Genomic DNA, 20,132 nt, shown 5'->3' on the forward strand with positions numbered 1-20,132 from the left:
CACACACACACACACACACACACACAAGCACTATATTCTCATGGATATCTATGCAAGTATGCTAACCATTCTATCACTTTTATTTTTTCATCGTATGCTTACGTAGTAGCCTCCATCACTCACTCTAAAATCATAATTCCTAGCAATGCTCAAAATCGACGATTCTTTTTTTTTTTTTTCTGACTGGGTAGTGGGTCACATAATGGGAGCAGCCTGGACACACTGTGGCCATCCTGGAACGAACAAGTGAAAGTCTGAAGTTCCCTCAACGAGTCACTTGATGGTAAACATGTGCTACGTTTGTCAATATCATAATACACATGTAGCTCTTCCCGGGCGACACCAGCCATCCCAACTCTCAGCTGGAGTTTAGAAATTCTTTTCTTTTTTTTTTTGAACATCAGAACAGATATCTATAGGGCTCTCCATCACTGCATAAACTCCTCCTCCTCCTCCTCCTCTGTAAAGTCGATTCAACCAGTTCGCATGTCACAAGAAAACAAAAAACAAAAAAACCAGGACACTGATATCTGGTCTGGAATCAATTCCATACGCGTGTGACATCCTCAACACCGACCTTTGACATGTACTTACACCGTTCACATCTACGCTTTCACTCAGGATCACCTCCTCACAACTGATTTGCGATGTACACTCGGACCTTGCACTCGGAATCGCATCCTGAGCAATCACTTCTGATTCCAGGATTCCAGGATTCCAGCTCAACACGGATCAGTGACTGTGAACAAAACCCAGACCCCAGGGTCACACTGTAGAACCCAGACCCCAAGGTCACACCTAAAACCCAGACCCCAAAGGTCACACCTAAAGCCCAGACCCTAAGGTCACATCTAGAACCCAGACCCCAAAGGTCACACCTAAAGCCCAGACCCCAAGGTCACACCTAAAACCCAGACCCCAAGGTCACACCTTTAGCCTCAAGAGCGAAACCCATACAACCAAAGTAACATTCACCAACACACAGCTTCTCCTCAATTACATGTTCATCATAAAGCCAATCCTGTATTCCACCACACATACCACACAGGAATTACCACCACCTACAGTCGAAACGAAGATCTATCTACCACAACCGCAGATAATAACTAATTTAATGGTATTATTTATCGGTGGAGAAGCCGCCATCCCTCGAAGAATGGCAATATTATACCTAACTCACGAAGGGCGTCAGCTGGTATCGACCCTGCACTAAAATCAAAAGTTACTGACGTAAATGCATATCATATTTACAAGTTCTAGCAATCTCATTTACGGCATCTCTCTCTCTCTCTCTCTCTCTCTCTCTCTCTCTCTCTCTCTCTCTCTCTCTCTCTCTTCTCTCTCTGAGTCAACTCAACACTCGTGCGAGATCTGACCTGACACTCAATTCAGTCCTGTCTGACCCCTTTCCAGTGGCGACAGGCTCGAGACTGACCTTTGACCCAGGTGGGGTTCGAAGGAGGATTGGCGTCGACGTGGCACAAGAGCGAGACGCTGCTGCCCTCCCTCACCGGGGACCCCCAGGCTGGCCACCGTCGTAACCGGAAATCTGGGGAATCTGGAAAGAGGAGGGACGGGTTGACCACTGCCCTCCACCCGCCCGCCGCCTCCCAACAACCTGGCTGACCACGGTGGTTGTGGCTGAGAGAGAGAGAGAGAGAGAGAGAGAGAGAGAGAGAGAGAGAGAGAGAGAGAGAGAGAGAGAGAGAGAGAGAGAGCGTGTCTGATAACATCTGACCATAAAAATGGGTTAGTGACCTGTAGATCTTTTTACACACACACACACACACACACACACACACACACACACACACACACACACACACACACACAAACACACACATACACACACACAGACACACACACACATACACACACACACACACAAACACACACACACACACACACACTTGCCAAATTTCATCATTTTTTTTCACTTTTCTTTTTATGAAATGCCACTGAATCTGTAAAGACCGCCCAGGATTTTATAGCTGGGGGGGTTATAGAGGGAGGCTGAATAGCTATTTTTTTCTGGGGGAGAGGGAGGAAATGGGGGGGGGGGGTTATAGAGGGAGGGTAATTTTTTCTCTGGGGGAGAGGATGAAAGCGATCAAATTCTGCCTAGGTGCCGGATGTTGCCATAAAACTCTCCCCTCCCCCACCCCATGCCGTATTTTGCGACACCGACTTTGAAAGAAAGACGCTAAATAAGGGCGTAGAAAACTGCCAGAGGGTAGGAGCGGAAACTACATCAGGTACACGATCCAAATTCTTGAAGTGAGACCTGATTCTATATAAAAATGTAACGATGGAGAAAAAGAAAACGAGAATGAGAATTAAAAATCTTTTAAAAATGGGGAAATTGAATATTTATTAAAAAATAAAAATCGATGGCGTAAAAATTGTTGATGTTACTATAGACAAAAGAGACTTCTCAGAACGCTGAGGGAAGTGTGGCTAGGACTGCTGAGGCTGCTGAGGGGAGGGTGAGGGTCCTGGTCTCAGCAGGCGTTCTACGCTGAGTGGAGAGTGTGTGGGTGTGGTAGGAGTGGAGAGTGTGTGGGTGTGGTAGAAGAGGTGCTCACAGTGTGGGTGGAGGAGAGTCTGGCTTCAACGCACCTAAATAAAAAAGTGTCCGCAACAAAGGACACCACCTTTCCCAGCTTCGTGGACGGTGTGTGTGTGTGTGTGTGTGTGTGTGTGTGTGTGCCAGAACAATGATGAGAAACAGACAGATACTTCACATCAGGGTTACCAAATGGTTCTCTTGAGTTTACAAGTAAACCATTCTCCCTCTCTCTCTCTGGCGTTCGCGACGGCGACACAAACAGAGGACCCGACACACCACCACGGGCCGCTCCTCAGGTCCCTTCCAATTCTTAAGTCTTCTTTTGTCATCGTATACGTCGCTCCGTCTTGACGCCGCTCAATTAAAGCACTTCTTGTGTCAATTAAAAGCACTTATTGTGGCAAGCAACGCGATCCTTGGGGGTGAAAGGCGTGGGGTGGCGGGGCGTGTGTGTGGAGACCAGAGGAGGGGGTCGTCTCTGAAGTCAACACGCCAGGCGAGACGCGAGTCTGGGGGGAGGGTTCGCTTACCCACACGGAACATCAAAACAGATGACGGTCTCCCTTTACTGGCTGTTGTAGCACACCAGCACCTCGAGAAAACAGGTCTCACCTTGCCTGAACCCCCACAACCCTTCCTCCCTCATTTGTTAAAGTCTTATGAAACATAATGATCAAGACCGTCGCTCCCTCACCCTTCCCTCCTCCCCTCTCTCTCTCTCCCATCCCTCTCCATCTCATCAGCAGAGGGCTAAAGTTAAGCAACTTACGGGTCACGTACACGACGGGGAATCATTAAATCCTCCTTACGTCATGACAACGTGTCCTCATCGCCCCCTGCAGCTACACGTTGTCTTGATATCTCGACCCGGACGCTTCCGTGAGATCTCAAGCTTCGCAGGTTATTTCCAGGTTCATCTTGAGGGCGCTGGTCTGTACCTAACTACCAGCCAGTACGGGCATAGTATCTACATTTAATGTATATACTCACAGGAATGGATGTCCCCAGCAATTTACACAATGTAGATTAATGACTGGTAGTAACACTCTGTGTTCACAGGGGAAGTGTAAAGTACATCGGAATACATACAACAATACCACTGTACAGAGAACACCATAATACATATCAAGTATACCAGTAAACAAAGAAACAGGCACAAAAACACACAGGCAAACACACACACACACACACACACACACACACACACACATTACATAGACACACCCACATACGAAACAGATTAATTTACTGCTACTACGAATGATAACAATAGTAAATGAAGGCAGAGATGGGAGCAGAGGAAGGCTACTTCAAAGAACTGAGTTGGAAAGGAAGAACAGGGTCACGAGAACCTTATGAGAAAGATTCAAATCTATTTGGGAGATCCCAGAGGCTATATGACAACAGTGCAGCTATAAGAGACGGGAAGAGACTCACGGAAGTAGAACTCGCCTCCTATATATTTCTGGAACTGAATCTTTCCCTATATGAAGATATAGGTAAAAATACACGTATATACATACATAGGAGTAAAGACATGGTACATATATACAAGGCTGAGAGACGGGGCAACATAAGTGTAAAGCTCTCTCCCTACAACACATAAATATTAATCCCAGACAGACAGACAGACACAGACACACACGCACACACACAGACACACACACACACACACACAAACACACACACACAGATGCGCGCGCTACTTACACTCAATATTAAGCCTGAGGGGGACCGGTATGGGGACGGGTAGGGCCGGGTGCCTCACCACACATGCTACTGTGGCGTTGTGTTGATCCTTGCCCACCCGGGTCACCGTAAGGTTGCTAAGGCTGTAGAATACCCCTTCGCCTTCCCGCCACTCCGTCCGCACCTGCAGTCCAGAAGAGACGGGGTCAAGATAATGATAAATGCACACACACACACACAAAAGAGACATCCACTTATTCCTGCCTGTGAGAAGGGCAACAGGTACAGCTGTGTCCAGCGTGAGAACAGGTCCTCTTAACAATTACAAAATGTTGTCAGAACGTTCACAGTAAAGCTGACGGACCCACAGCTTATTAAGCTTTAATCTCCCTTACTTTGGAGTCGTCGCTTGCGTGTGTGTGTGTGTGTGTGTGTGTGTGTTCTCGACTGAATGTAATTTTTCGTTGTGTCAGTGACTTGCAAAATGAAGGTAATTCTCAATGTGGTTGAGATGCTCCGAATCCTATTAAGGTAACTAAGTAACCGAGTTATTTTTTTCAATCAAAGTAATTCATTTATTTTTTAATGTTGATTACGAGAAACACAGCCCAGAGCACCTGAACACGTCGCTCCGACCTTCGTATACAACGTTTGGCTTCCCTTGAGCACGACGGTACGACTCCTGAGTACGAATTTCAGGCCCTTCAGCATGATGACATGGCTTCAGGCCCTCTGACCCTCAGGGTCAGGACAAAGACCCAAAGACCACCATAACCCAATGGTCGTCGTCGTACCGTCGTACTCAGAAATGGTCGTCCAGTCGTGATGAATCAGTTGAAACATTAAACAAAAAAAAAGAATCATAAAACTAACCTACTTCACCTGGGATTCTGATGTGGATGAGAGAGAAGAGAAAGAAGAAATATTTGCTTTAAAGTTTGTTTAGCTTCACATTGGAGACGCGACAGCAGCGAGTGCTGCCCAGGAGACGCGACAGGTGTTTGTGCTCGAGATGGAAGGTGAGAGGGACGTGTGACGGGGAAATCTCAGACTATGGAATGGATCATAACTAGGAAAGCTGTTCCAATGTTGTTAAAAAGGATGGGAATGGAATGGACTCACCTTTTGGGATAGGAGAGGAGGAGGAGGAGGAGGAGGAGGGAAACCTACCTGGCTGGAGAGAGTGACATCCTCAGCGGCTAGGAGCCAGGTGATGGAGGGAGCCGGGTTCCCTCCCTCCACCACACAGTGGAGGGTGATGGCGTTTCCCTCCCGCGTGGTGAGTCTTGCGCCCACCGCCAACTGCGCCCCTCCGTACATCAGGTACGGCCGCTCTGGAGGGACTGGAAGGAAGGGGGATGGTTAATGCCTGACTGCGGCCACTAGTAATTAACAGGTGATTAATGACAACCGGAAAGAGGAGGAGGAGGAGGGGAAGGAAGGAGGATGAGTTATACAGCAGTGAAGGTCGGCCAGGACCTACCAACCTGGACTGTACCTGAGCCTTGACCACAGCGGCACTACCCTAGAGCACGGCTGTATGACCCTAGAGCACGGCGGGACGACCCTAGAGCACGGCTGTACGACCCTAGAGCACGGCGGGACGACCCTAGAGCACGGCGGGACGACCCTAGAGCACGGCTGGACGACCCTAGAGCACGGCGGGACGACCCTAGAGCACGGCTGTACGACCCTAGAGCACGGCGCTACGACCCTTGGGTATCACTGTCTAACCTCTGACCCGACACTTGTGGACTAAATCATCATCCTCAAGGATCATATTCCCGAGTTTTAATGGGTAGTAGAGTCGTACCGTCGTGCTTCGAAGGTCGTACTGCCGTATTCACGAGTCGTGCCGTCGTGCTCAAGGGTCGTATAGTCGTGACCAAGTGGTTACAGACAACACCAAGATACAGTTTCCAATTCAAGTGGGAGTGCATTGTAGTTTCCTCCTCCTGAGACATTCCTTTGCCTCTGCCTTCATTCTGCACTGTACAGCCTCAAACTTTATCAGGACCAAAGGCAGGTCACCACACGTAAGCAGGGGTCAATATGGTCATCTGAGGTCACTCGTCATCACCAGAGGTTAAACCACAGGTCACCATATGTCATCAAAGGCCACCATTCTTCACTTATAAAAACCTACGAATACTTTTCTTGAACTTTACAGCTTTTTAGATGTTACCAATTATTATTAGTGTCCATAAGAGGTCATTACCATTAATGACAGGTCATTAATAGTTACCATCATTGGTCACCAAAGTCTTCACGATGCCATTATACTCCATTAAGGGTCACCAGAGGTCAGACCCCTCACTTGACCTCACTCTAGGTCACTCAACTCCATCAATAATCACTAGAGGTCAGCTTTCTCACAAGGAGTCACTAAAGATCACGAAAGCCACCAGAGGTCGTTTAAAGTCGTTTGAAGTCGTTACTGGCCACGAACGACCTCTTTAACAAGCTATTAAAAACCCTTGGTGGTTTTCCAAAACGTCAGCGAGGTCAATGCAAGTCACTGAAGATCGCAACAGGTCACTCCTGACCATTGCAGATCACCTCAAATCACTGATGACTATCAGAGGTCACTATCGATCATTACGGGTCACGGGAAAACACTTACAAACCATCACAGGTCACGACAGGTCACCACGGACCATCATTATTGATCCATCGACAGGTTCCACACACACACCCAGCCCTACGTCAAGAACCACCCAGCGTGACCCGAGGGAGTGACCAACTTGTCAAATAAACTTGTCATTTTTCAATGACCACCTGCAGGGCGGAGTGGCACGCTGACAGCCAAACTTCACACTTTCTGCTCTCAACTTGGCCCGGGTCATAGGTCAGGGCGCGAACTTGCAAACTGAGACGATAATGACCTCTTAATACCACGTAACTTTCCTCTTTTACGGTCTACTCGCGCACGAACCGACTGTGTGGAACATGCTCCTTGCCTATTTGTAATAGCGACTTCTTATCTTCTTATCTATCTATCGTCCACTTTCCCTGGGCACCTTCCTACTCTCACCACTGGGGAGAATATATATATATATATATATATATATATATATATATATATATATATATATATATATATATATATATATATACAGAGCTTAGAACATGAGTCGTGTGAATTACGTGTTGTCGAGTATTGTGTGTGTGTGTGTGTGTGTGTGTGTGTGTGTGTGTGTGTGTGTGTGTGTGGACTGAATGCGCCACTAACCTCCCACAAGAGGATGGGCCAACCTGGGACCCAAGGAGGGGAAAAATCCAACAGGTACTGACTGTACCGTTGGCTCACAGCTGCACCGCCATCGTCACTACCCCTCCTCGAGAGAGAGAGAGAGAGAGAGAGAGAGAGAGAGAGAGAGAGAGAGAGAGAGAGAGAGACGACTCCCCTCCCACCCACTCAACATGGGTGGTGGCACTGTGCAACATGAGGGAGGGAGGGAGGGAGGTGTGTGGGTGTGTGTGTGTGTGTGTGTGTGTGGAGGTCGGTGCCACGCCACTCTCCACCGTGAATAATTAAGGCAATCCCTATGTATCGGTGGCGCCAAGGTTCAACGATCGGCAGGTCAGACATCGACCCCCCCCCCCCCCCCCCATTAACGCACCGTCAAGCGTTAACGCCAAAACAAAGGAGTAAAATCTACGCAGGGGCGACAGATCAGAAGAAATACGCTCACGATATAGACAGCCTCTACCGAATTCATTAAGTTTTCAGATCAAATTAAATTTCTAAAAAGCTTTGAAGTTGTCATCTTGACGACTCAATATCTCTGTAAAATCTCTAGTTTGTGTTACTTTTGGTAGAAGAAAAAAAATCTGAATGGAATTTAACTTTTAAAACCGTGTTAAGTATTAATATCAACTTTCACGCTAAACCATTTGTGATAAATTATGAATACATTCTCATTACCGGATTTTTGTATATGTGGTGTTATCATCCTTTGCGTCATACTAATGAAGATAAGAAAGATAAGAAACTATGCAAGTGTAAAAGGGGAGATAAGAAGCGTATTTCCCGTAGAATTGTATACATCCAGGATATAATTTGGGTCCACCAGTCAATTGATCATTGTCAAATGGACATTTTCTTGTAAATTATGAAACAGCACGATAACCTTACTGTAGTATGATTCTAAGCTCTTGAGCACGACTTTACGACTTCTGAGCACGACGGTGCGACCCTTAAGCACGACGGTACGACCCTTGAGCACGACGGTTCGACCCTTGAGCACGACGGTACGACCCTTGAGCACGACGGTTACCATCCATGGTTACGATGGTTTAGTATTTGCAACGACCCTTAAAAGTTCAGGTGCAAAAGGTCTTGCCGCCGTGCACAAGGGTCGTACCGCCGTGCACAAGGGTCGTACCGACGTGCACAAGGGTCGTACCGTCGTCCCGAAGAGGATAAAGACAGCAACTCTAATCAAAACACCACGAAACAGGTCATAAGAATATCAGACGACCCCCCAAAACAACAAACACAGCTGTAAAAGCCTTAAAAGATAATAAGAGGGATAAGCAGAGACATTCAGTTCACTCAAGAAAAAAGAAAACGTTTGCTAACGTCGTCCAACGACTGCCTGGCGAGACAAACACCTTATGAATAATAGAAGTGACAGGAAGTTTAGGCTCGTGGTTCCCCCGTCCCTCTGGCGGCGAGGATTAATACTACATGATGTAAACAGAGGGAAACGCCAGGCCTGGCTCTACTAAGCTTTGTCTACGAGATTATTTTCTCAAATAAAGAAAAAGAGAATGAGAGAGAGAGAGAGAGAGAGAGAGAGAGAGAGAGAGAGAGAGAGAGAGAGAGAGAGAGAGTGTAAAGAACCAACTTATTTACACAGAAATCATACCAAGATTCATGTCTACAATGTACACACAGACACGAGAGCTAGAGCGAGAAATAATTCCGATTATTTTTTGTCTCTCGAAGTAAAGAAAAAAAACATACGAAACATGGAGAATGTAATAATTTATGATACCATGAAAGAATATAATGATCAAATGAGCTAGCAGTCCGGAGTCTTGTTAGAAAACCTCTCATTTATTATTCAGCGACAACCAAGGGATGAAACACATGTTATGATCTTGTAACACACAAATGATAACATAATAACAGGTTATCAAATTTCAGGAACATTACACACAATTACAGAGAGAAAATACACACAAACACACACACACACACGTTTATACAGAAAGTGACTTATGGATCTGTAAATTGAAACAGTAAATTCTTACGATCATGCAATGTACGTGACATATAGAATCGGGGTCCTGCAACAAACCTATATACAAACTCGTATCTCTCTCTCTCTCTCTCTCTCTCTCTCTCTCTCTCAGCCATCACTGCTATTGCCGTGGACCCATCTGTATTCACTGTCCATTGGCAATCGCGCGCTGTAATCAGTTTTAATCATATTCCCGGCTCACAATACTGAGAGATCTTAAACCTGTCATGGACGAGGAATGTGTATATATACACCTCTATAACCAAGTGACGGTGCAGCTATGAGACAAGGGATCTAGTTATGGCACGGTTCAATTTCCGCAGGATTTAATCCTATCCGCTATAAAGCCGTTAGTTGTAATCATAACACCACAGTTTTAAGTCGTTAGCTGTCATTATAACACCACAGTTTTAAGTCGTTAGCTGTCATTATAACACCACAGTTTTAAGTCGTTAGCTGTCATTATAACACCACAGTTTTAAGTCGTTAGCTGTCATTATAACACCACAGTTTTAAGTCGTTAGCTGTCATTATAACACCACAGTTTTAAGTCGTTAGCTGTCATTATAACACCACAGTTTTAAGTCGTTAGCTGTCATTATAACACCACAGTTTTAAGTCGTTAGCTGTCATTATAACACCACAGTTTTAAGTCGTTAGCTGTCATTATAACACCACAGTTTTAAGTCGTTCTTGCAATGAGAACCAGTCTAGATGAAATCTTTCAAGTCTCCCGACTCCTGGAAGCGAGAGACGCATTTTACAAAGCCAATTAATTTATGAAAATCATTCTTACGTTATCTATTGACAAGAAAAAAAAAATAAAAAAAAACTGCAGCTTCCTTTGTAAAATACAAGTGATTCGATGAACCTAAATTGCAAAAGGTGTTTGATCTCTTTTTATTAATGAATGTACGACGTATATTTCTTTATTATTCACGTGACGATGTCAAAACCTGCAACAGAAATGCGTTCAGACGAGGCGAGACAAATAGTCTCACATCAATATGTAATATAAAAAAAAAAGCATCAGGGATATGGGATCCAATGACCATCAGTTACTACGAGTAGTTATCCAATGGGATTAACCTTCCTAAGCACGAAGCTAAAACCCATGGGAACGAAAATACGATCCCTTGAGCACGAATATACGATCCTTGAGCGCGAATATAAGGTCCTTGAACAAGAATATACAGCCCTTTGGCACGACCCTGGAGCACGAACATACGATCCTTGAGCACGAATACACGGCCCTTGAGCACGAATATACGACCCTGGAGCACGAACATACAAGCCTTGAGCACGAATGTATGCGACCCTTTGAAAGTGGTGGCCTCGCCTATGGCCTTGATCCTAAAGGGTCAGAGTTGAAGGTCACACCGTCAAACCCCACGGGGGTCGTACTGTCGTGCTCAAGGGTCTTCCGTCGTGTTCAAAGGTCGTACCGTCGTGCTCAGGAGGGGAAAGGGGGGAGAGGGAGGGGGTGTTGCAAGCCAAGATAAGCACGCGAGCTAAAGCTTTGAAATGAGGTTGGGGGGGCTTTGCTAACAGCTTTTACCTGGGGATTAGGTCAGGTCGGGAGCATTTTTACTCCCTCCCTGCGCTAACCGTATGGTTTTGTTTTATCTAGCTTACAAAGAAAACGGAGAGAGAGAGAGAGAGAGAGAGAGAGAGAGAGAGAGAGAGAGAGAGAGAGAGAGAGAGAGAGAATATGTTACGACAGTTCGACATACAGACAGCAAAACGCGATCTGAAAGGACACACTAGACCATCAACGACTGTGAAACAGAAACACAGACAATCAGACAGACAGACAGACAGACATACAGACACTTACAGACGGACAGCCCGAGGTATACACACAAAAAAAGGGTGTAGATTACCAAATAGACAGTCTATTAAAAAGACACTTGAAACCCATCAGACAGACGGACACAGGCGGCAGTGGTTCGAGGCCTAGCTGTCTGAAGCCTATGATTCGAAGCATAATGATTCAAAACCTATGGTTCGAGGCCTAATAGTTCGAAGCCTCCTAAGTTCGAAGCATAATGGCTCGAAGGCTATGTTCGAGGGCTACTGGTTCGAGGTCTAGTGGTTCGAAACCTAGTGGTTCGAAGCTTTTAAAGACTTACTTGTGACGAGAAGCCTCCTCCGAGGTCCTGGTCGGCCCGAACGATGACACCACCAGACGCCGGAGTCGGCCGACACAGCGTGTGACATGACCAGCCGACCCGTCCACATGATCCCGACTCGCAGGTCACCCAGCACCTGAAACACGGGTCAGGACAGGTCATCATCCTCCTCCTGCCCAGGTGAGCCAACCAAAATAATCATTTGAAAGTCGACCTAAGTCGTATAACAGGTTGATAAAGGTCACTATATGATCCAACACGTCATCACAGGTCACACAGGACCTGTAAGGCAGGACATTACAGGTCAACACCTGTTGATAAAGGTCAAAAAAGGCTGTGTTAGAGGTCAAAACAGGTCACTAAAGCCCAATTCCTGTGAACAGACCAAGAGAGTCACTTACAGGTCCACGTAGGTCATTACATGTTATATTACCCTCTGTCAATCACTATCTGCAAAACTGGTCATTATAGGTCAGCCCTCGTTACTACACGGATTAAGCGTTGTCACAGGTCAAGATAGGTCGCTTCAGGTCCAAAAAAAAAAGGTCAATACGTACGCCTTAGGTCACACCACACACAGTACCTGTAAAATACAGGTCATATACCCAGCAATATATATATATATATATATATATATATATATATATATATATATATATATATATATATATATACACCGCACCTGAGGCAATATGAAGGAAACACAGAATCAGGGGACATACGAATTCCTCTCACTGTCTCGTGCAAGTCAAAAAAGAAGAAAAAAATCGTAGGAGCGAAAATCGTGCATCTGAAGACAGAAAAAAAAGGAAAAAACAATTTTATCTGAGGAAAACGGTCTCAGATTCTCTCCTTCCATTCCTATCGGTGTCTTATGAAATAACCTCCTCCCCTCCTCCCTCCCTTAAATATGAAGGCGTCAGAAGGATCGAAGCGTGGAGGGAGGGAGGGGACCCATGTGTGCCCTAGGTGTGCGTCAGGTCGGTGTCAGCGTTTCTCCTGAGAGGCAATCACTCCTGGCTTGGTGGGAGGAGCTGAGAGGAGGCGACAGGGGGGTATCCACATGGTTTACGGGGGTTCGCGTCTCCTGCGGCAAAATGAGATGAGCGGACACACACACACACACACACACACACACTCGTTGTACAAATTGACATGGTGTGATTAGGAACGTCAAGCAAGTGTACACGTCTTATTCTTGTGTATGTGTGTGTGTGTGTGTGTGTGTGTGTGTGTGTAAATTACAGGAACATCTTCAGGAACTGTTGCAACTGAGGACGAGTTAGGGGGGGGGGGGAGAATGTGACCCACATACATCCACGCGGTGGCTGTAACTTTTATAACCTCACCTGTGTCCTGTGTACCCCCATGTGTGTGTGTCACTTTTTTATTCAAGAACAGACCTCGACAGGAGGTTTGCCATTTCCCGCGCTAGCGAGGTAGCGTCACGAATAGGTGACTTAGCCTCCTAAGACGTGGAAAAAAAATCCTCATTTGGCTCCCTTGTCTGTTCCCTCTTTGGGAATAGTAAAACAAGAGGGGAGGATTCCCACTAGCCACCTGCTCCCTCCCCTTTTAGTCGCCTTCTACGACTCGCAAGGAATACGTGGGAAGGATGCTTTCTCTCCCTGTCCCTGGGTGTCGTAGTATGACCTGGGTGTCGTTTTAGGAAGACTTGGGTGTCGTAGTATGACCTGGTTGTCGTTTTAGGAAGACCTGGGTGTTGTAGCATGACCTGGGTGTCGTTTTAGCAAGACCTGGGTAGTCGTTATAACATGACCTGGGTAGCCGTTATAACATGACCTGGATAGCCACTATAACATGACCTGGGTAGCCGCTATAGCATGACCTGGTTGTGTCGTCGAGGCACTGCAGACAGAGGGACTGACCTGTGTCGTGGTAGCGGCGCCACTGACCTGGGCGTTGTCGTGGAACCAGCGGACCTCGCCCTCGACGCTGTCATCGCCCGGGAGGGGCTTGGCGTGGTCCGGCACCTCACACTCGAGCACCACCTCTTGCCCTCGCACCACCAGCACCTCCTCCAGACCCAGGCTGGCGTCGCCCTCGTCCTCGAACAGCAGGTCGCCGGGGTTCTCGGTGGTGTTCGAGCCCACGCCCACACCCACGCCCACGCCCACGCCCTGGGGCTCACTGATGTCCCTACGACCACTGTGGCGGTGGTACCGCAAGTCTGGTGTGGGGAAGAGGGGGAGAGTGAGAGAGAACAGACATGTACCACAGGTGAGAGAGAGAGAGAGAGAGAGAGAGAGAGAGAGAGAGAGAGAGAGAGAGAGAGAGAGAGAGAGAGAGAGAGAGAGAGAGAGGTGGTCTGCCCTTGACATCCCTTAAAATAATAAAGCATTGCCCTTAAAGTCAGTAGAAAAAAGGATAACAAAACTCTCTCTCTCTCTCTCTCTCATCATTACATAATTAGCGAGGTGCTCCCCCTCGCATCTCTATGCCTCTTCTTGTTTAACCGAATCTAACGACTGTTTTGAGCTCAATAATTTGGAGGCGATCCTAATTATGATCAATCAGATCTTAAAACATGCGACATCATGAGACATGTAATGTTTCTGTGATTAACACAAAGGCGTGTCATCATCACACCCAGAGTTGTAGGTAGATACCTTTCCTTTGAAATCGAACACTTTACCATATCTCTGAGCCACCTCCCACATCCGGGACTCGAACCCAGGTGAGAGAGAGAGAGAGAGACCCGTGGGTTGCGAAGCTAACCACCGCACCACGGAGGGAATATATGAGAACTGGATGAGCTGAGAGGACAGTACCATAAGTAACTCAAAAAAATACTCAAATTGATTATAACATGAAAGAGAAAATTCTATACATATTTCGTTTTTTTCTTTCTGTAGCCATTATAATTGTATCAGCTCGCAGTTTACATGTACACAAGGAACTTAATAGGTTTACATGCACACAGGGATCTAAAACGGTTTACAAGTGCACAGTCAACATCACACACACACACACACACACACACACACACAGGAAAATTTGACACTTTAACTTCCCACGTGCACTTTCGTGTAATAATCACATCATCAGGGGAGATACAAGAAGGAGCAATATAACGTTAGTCAGTCGATAGACAAGGAAGGGACGTAGCTAGGACGCCATCTGGTCAATAAGCGTTACCAGAACGGTGGTGGGGTCGGTATGTTCTGGCAACATGTTGTACTTCGGGATGATGGGTGTGGCCGCGTCGGACGAGGCTGCTACTGGGGCAGGGAGAGGAGCTACAGGAGGTTGCCACTGGGAATACATAGGGAGGAGGTGCTACTGGGGGTCTGGTATGGGGAGGGACGGAGTGGTGTTGCTACTCTAGCTTAAGACTAAGAGCTGCTGGGGCATAAACAACGTAGGCGTCGGTGCGACAGCGGCGTTACCGTCACACACCAAGGGAGAGGCCCTCCTGGCTCGGTGACCCGTCCGACGCTGCAGGAGAGGACGCAGCAGCAGTAGGAGTAGCGGCAGCAGTAGTAGTAGTAGTAGTAGTAGTAGTAGTAGTACCATCATCGCACACGAGAGCGTTGGCGTCTGACAGTACGTCCTAAACGACGTAGGTGACGCGGCCAGTTCGATACACAGCGCCAGCAGGAGCGCTCCGCCCCTCGGCCAGCGGTGGTCACACCGTGGACCTGGAACCAGCGAAAATCCCATCGGCACATCACGTCCGGGCCCTAAGGATTGCGAGCGCGTCGCTGGAGAGCATTATACCTCAATTTACTCAGTTGGGAATATGATGAGATTTTCCGGCCACCTCCATTACGAGGGATGAGGACTATGAATGTGTAATGTCTCGGGTATTAGCGAGGAGGAGACGGTAATCCCTACGTAGTGATCCGAGTTGCTCCTTGTCGCAGATGGTGAGAAGCCCCACCACCACCACCACCACAGCAACCACCACCACCACCACAGCCACCACCACCACCACAGCAACCACAACCACCACCACAGCAACCACAACCACCACCACAGCAACCACAACCACCACCACAGCAACCACCACCACCATCACACACAAAAAAACTTTGCCTAAATCTTAGGCGCGTTAAGTTTTGTGGTAAAGTCGGCTCGGGTGCTTAACTTCTGCAAGTTTAGCGGGTTTTAAGTTGGTGAGTTCTGGCAGGGAGGCGGCGCTGGTCCATTCCTTATCCTCCGCCTCAGACTGGGGGACAGTCTCGCTTAATTACAAGGAGTGACGCTGAAGTGCTGGATCGGGTGACTATCATCGCCCCAGGACCTTGCTGTCCAATGGAGCCTTTGGCAAAGGAAGGACAGCCATGCAGGTTGGCCAAGCTGGGTCCTCTCGCAGTTAAGCCGCTGTGTGCTGTACAGGCATGGCTGCACAGGACAGCGGCCCGCCGTAAGCCCCTTCCAGACTGCGGGACATCTATGATCATGACGATGCTTCCAGTCTGAGAGGGTATAATGTGGCGTGGGGTCTATATAGACACGGTGATATTCGTACACTACCAGACCGTTCTGAATCATCGTCTAGCTCATAAGCTTCGAGCCACTATGTCTTCGAGATGATGATGTCATAACTATGGTAACACCTTTTTTTGGAGGCTGTGAAAATGTCCCGTGTTGTCAAGGACGAGTGCTGATGCCTTATAAAAGGCGAACCTCCTGTGTGCCGTAGTAACCCGCGTTATGGATGATCCACTTGCCTTTAATTCATACATAAATCTCTTCGTAAAAGTTCCCTCAACCAGCCGGACCTTCCCCCCCGTCTTGTAAACAAGAGACGAAATTGAAGACAGAATCCTCCTGTTAAATCCTTTCCTCTGGAAAGTTCCGTCGTGTTTTTTTTTTTTTTTTCGTTCCCTTATTCTGGCAACATTTTGGTTCCTCTGCTCTCAATCAGCGAAGACGACCGCAATCCTGGGCGACCAACCACGACCGCATCCAGGGCGACCAACCACGACCGCAATCCTGGGCGACCAGGCACGACCGCAGTCCTGGGCGACCAACCACGACCGCAATCCTGGGCGACCAAGCACGTCCGCAGCCAGGACGACCAAATCACGTCTGCGTCTGTGTCGACCAGACGCGCCCGCGCCCACAGGATAAGAGCAAACACGACGGCTGCTGCGCAGATCAACGGCGACCAAGAAAAGAAACTTGCTCTTACGTTGTTCGTCATCAAAATTCATCAATATAAACGTCACAAACTGGGGGTGACGTAATCAGACACACAAAACAAAATAGCATCATGGATTCCTCACTCCTTATTTCAAAATGGTCGAAGTAAACGACAAACTTGCAGACGTGGGGGGAAAAAATGAGAAAATATTCAGGGTTTGATCGGCGATGCGAATATTATGGAGAATATTAAAAGTGATGCTCTTAGCGGAGTTCATAAGGCCGCTTTGTGGCTGAACTAATTAGGATATACGACCCAAGGGTAATTGCGTCGGCAATATCTCTGCTGGCGAAAATATCCATCCATCTATCCGTCTCTAAATCTCTCATCCTTTATATATATATATATATATATATATATATATATATATATATATATATATATATATATATATATTATCCCTGGGGATAGGGGATGAAGAATACTTCCCACGTATTCCCTGCGTGTCGTAGAAGGCGACTAAAAGGGGAGGGAGCAGGAGGCTGGAAATCCTCCCCTCTCTTTTTTTTTCTTTTTTTTTTTTTTTTTTTCCAAAAGAAGGAACAGAGGGGGGCCAGGTGAGGATATTCCACAAAGGCCCAGTCCTCTGTTCTTAACGCTACCTCGCTAATGCGGGAAATGGCGGATAGTTTAAAAGAAAGAAAGAAGAAAGATATATATATATATATATATATATATATATATATATATATATATATATATATATATATATATATATATATATATATATATATAATCTCGCAATCATGTACTACGCTATTGAAGTAACTCGACAAAGCACCATTTCTCAGGCTAAACAAAATAAGAGAAAGAGAGAGAAAAAAAAAAATGCCTTGGACGTTCGCGAGACGGAGCGAGGAATCCCTAACCCGGAAAAATAACGAGGAAAAGTTAAAGGAACGCCTTCTGCACATAAAACGCTATGTTTACCTCCTAGGAGGGAGGGACCATCCGGCTCGACTTATGAAGGACAATTTCAAATGCTTTCTTGCAAGTCTAATATATATATATACATACATATATATATATATATATACATATATATATATATATATATATATATATATATATATATATATATATATATATATATATATAAAGAACGTTTGTTTTCCCACACTGATTCGCAACAACGAACAGAAACGCTTCGAACACAGGACACAGTTCAGTGTCGTTTGAAGCGACGTATTTGTTAGCTCGAAATAACGAGAAAAAAGCCTCCACAGTGTGGCAGAATTCCCTCCCCCCAGCGGCGCAGTCTGTCGCAAGGTTCATAATCCTGTTAAAGTGGGTTTCTTTTTTCTCTCTCTCTCTTTCTTTAGTGTCTGTGTTTCGCATGGACGTGCCAGCAGCTATGTCACACACGAGGAGAACGCGATTATTATCATTGTTATAATCATTATCATTATCATTATCACTTATTATTAACATTATTATTATTATTATCATTATTATTATTATAATTATTATTATTATTATCATTATTATTATCGTTATTACTATTATCATTATTATCATTATTATTATCATTATTATTATTATTATTATTATTATTATCATTATATTATTATTATCATTATCATTAGTGTAAGCTTCAGAGCGCCACAAGAAAAAAAACAAAACAAAAATGATCATAAACTGTCGAGTTTCCTATGGAGGGAAGTGCACTGGGGAGCGACCGTGGGAGTTGAAAAGCGAGACAACGGACGCTCGCTCGCTCGAAACATTACCTCCCTCAACCACAACGAGTTCGATGCTGCTGACCACTGCATCAGTCTCCGTCACCTGACTCACAACATAGAGATGGTAATGTACCGATCTATCATCATACGTTCGTAATAGGATAAAAGTATATTTGGGGACTGGACTTACTTTTTTTCCCCCTTGCATTATTTCTCTGGCTCATAAATTCTGTAGATTTATTTGAGTATATATATATATATCATATAAAATCTTTTTCTTGAGAAAGATGAATTGTGTAAATGGGGAAGTTTTCTGGGGAAAGACGTCATCATACGTTCCCCAGAGATTTCTGGGGAGAGATGTTTTTCGTACATTCCTACCCCAGAGTTTTTCTCTGGAGTAAATGTCACGACAGAGGCAGCATACATAAAACATAAACCTGGAATATTTAAAGGTGAAAACTGCCTTTCATTTGCATACGCTCTGCAGCTCTACGTAATAGCATAATGGCAGTTCGTTATGGAGTAATTTATAATTTATAGAGTAAATGGTTATTGAAAATTTCATTGAGGCGGGAGGGCCGTTCCTCTATTAGTCAGGACAGCTGTTGCACAAGTCTCTATTCATGGAAAGGTCTTGCACGAAGGGGAAAGGCACTGCACTTCGCCTTTTTCATACCAATGCTTTCCAATTTCTCGTCCTTCGTTTCTCTTCTCTCCACTAACAGTTTTCTAAATTCAGGGGAGACACTGAGGAAATTACAGTCGATTCTGTACTCCATGAAATATTGAAAAGCCGTATTACGTCCTCTATTATGTACGTCGCCTTTTCTAAGCACTGGTTTATAATAGAGACACAACCTTTTCTCCTCACGTGGAGCCGCTTCTCTTCTTGGGTTCAGTCGAACCCGTAACCTTCCAGGCAGTGAAGAGAGGATCCAGGCCAGCCTGAAGCGTCGCAAGGGAGATGGCTTCGACATCCATGGAAATCTCTTCCGGGGAAAAAAGGATCCAGATCCACTGAAATTAAGTTCCTCTGTCAATCCCAAGGTCGATGCATGAGAAGGAATAGAATATCCTTCCCTCTTCTTCGCGTCCGTTTGTCAGAGAAGTTAAGATCTGTCCAATTCTCAAAAAATAATAAGAAAAACAAACTGTTCCGTCTAGAACACCAGCTCTGGCGTTACATGTTCTTTAAAGAACCAGTCACATCAGAGACGAATGGACTGACTCACGATGCGATCCCCAGGTAGTGGTCGACCACTTACGTCTACTCAGTGTTCCACTATCGAAATAATGTCGTCACGTCCACAACTCGGGATCCTGAACTGTTGTGGGAAATCGTACTGACGTTCACCCCCAAAGACGTAATGCTGGATTAACAAACCACACAACTCTCGGATTTAATCACTCCAAGAAAAAAAATTCTGGTTTAGACAGAATCCTAACTCTTAAGTTCTAAATTAGTTTTCGTAATAATTGGAAAGTAAAGAGGGTTAAGTAAATAGTGCTCTTCTGTCCCCAGCGACAACCATTAGATAAATATTTTCTCGGGGAAACATCAAAGGTAACTTCTGTGACGAGTGAAGGACTGTGTTGATCTGAACATTACGTTTACCTGACGAAGGTCTGGGA

The 20,132-nt window shown here is 45.8% G+C and overlaps 1 protein-coding gene across 3 annotated transcripts in view; it reads right to left on the reverse strand.

The window, feature by feature from the left end:
- The window catches only part of tei (irregular chiasm C-roughest protein teiresias), a 210,146-nt gene that overhangs the window by 5,107 nt on the left and 184,907 nt on the right, over positions 1-20,132 (reverse strand). For all 3 annotated transcript variants that reach the window (XM_071696674.1, XM_071696675.1, XM_071696673.1), the window contains 5 exons: positions 13,559-13,833; positions 11,643-11,778; positions 5,429-5,601; positions 4,280-4,442; positions 1,436-1,558 (listed from right to left, as the gene is read on the reverse strand). In XM_071696674.1, the coding sequence (XP_071552775.1) occupies positions 1,436-1,558; positions 4,280-4,442; positions 5,429-5,601; positions 11,643-11,778; positions 13,559-13,833 (870 nt within the window). The remainder of the gene's footprint in view (positions 1-1,435; positions 1,559-4,279; positions 4,443-5,428; positions 5,602-11,642; positions 11,779-13,558; positions 13,834-20,132) is intronic.

The sequence above is a fragment of the Panulirus ornatus genome, chromosome 59 (assembly GCF_036320965.1).
Source record: "Panulirus ornatus isolate Po-2019 chromosome 59, ASM3632096v1, whole genome shotgun sequence".
Taxonomy (NCBI): domain Eukaryota; kingdom Metazoa; phylum Arthropoda; class Malacostraca; order Decapoda; family Palinuridae; genus Panulirus; species Panulirus ornatus.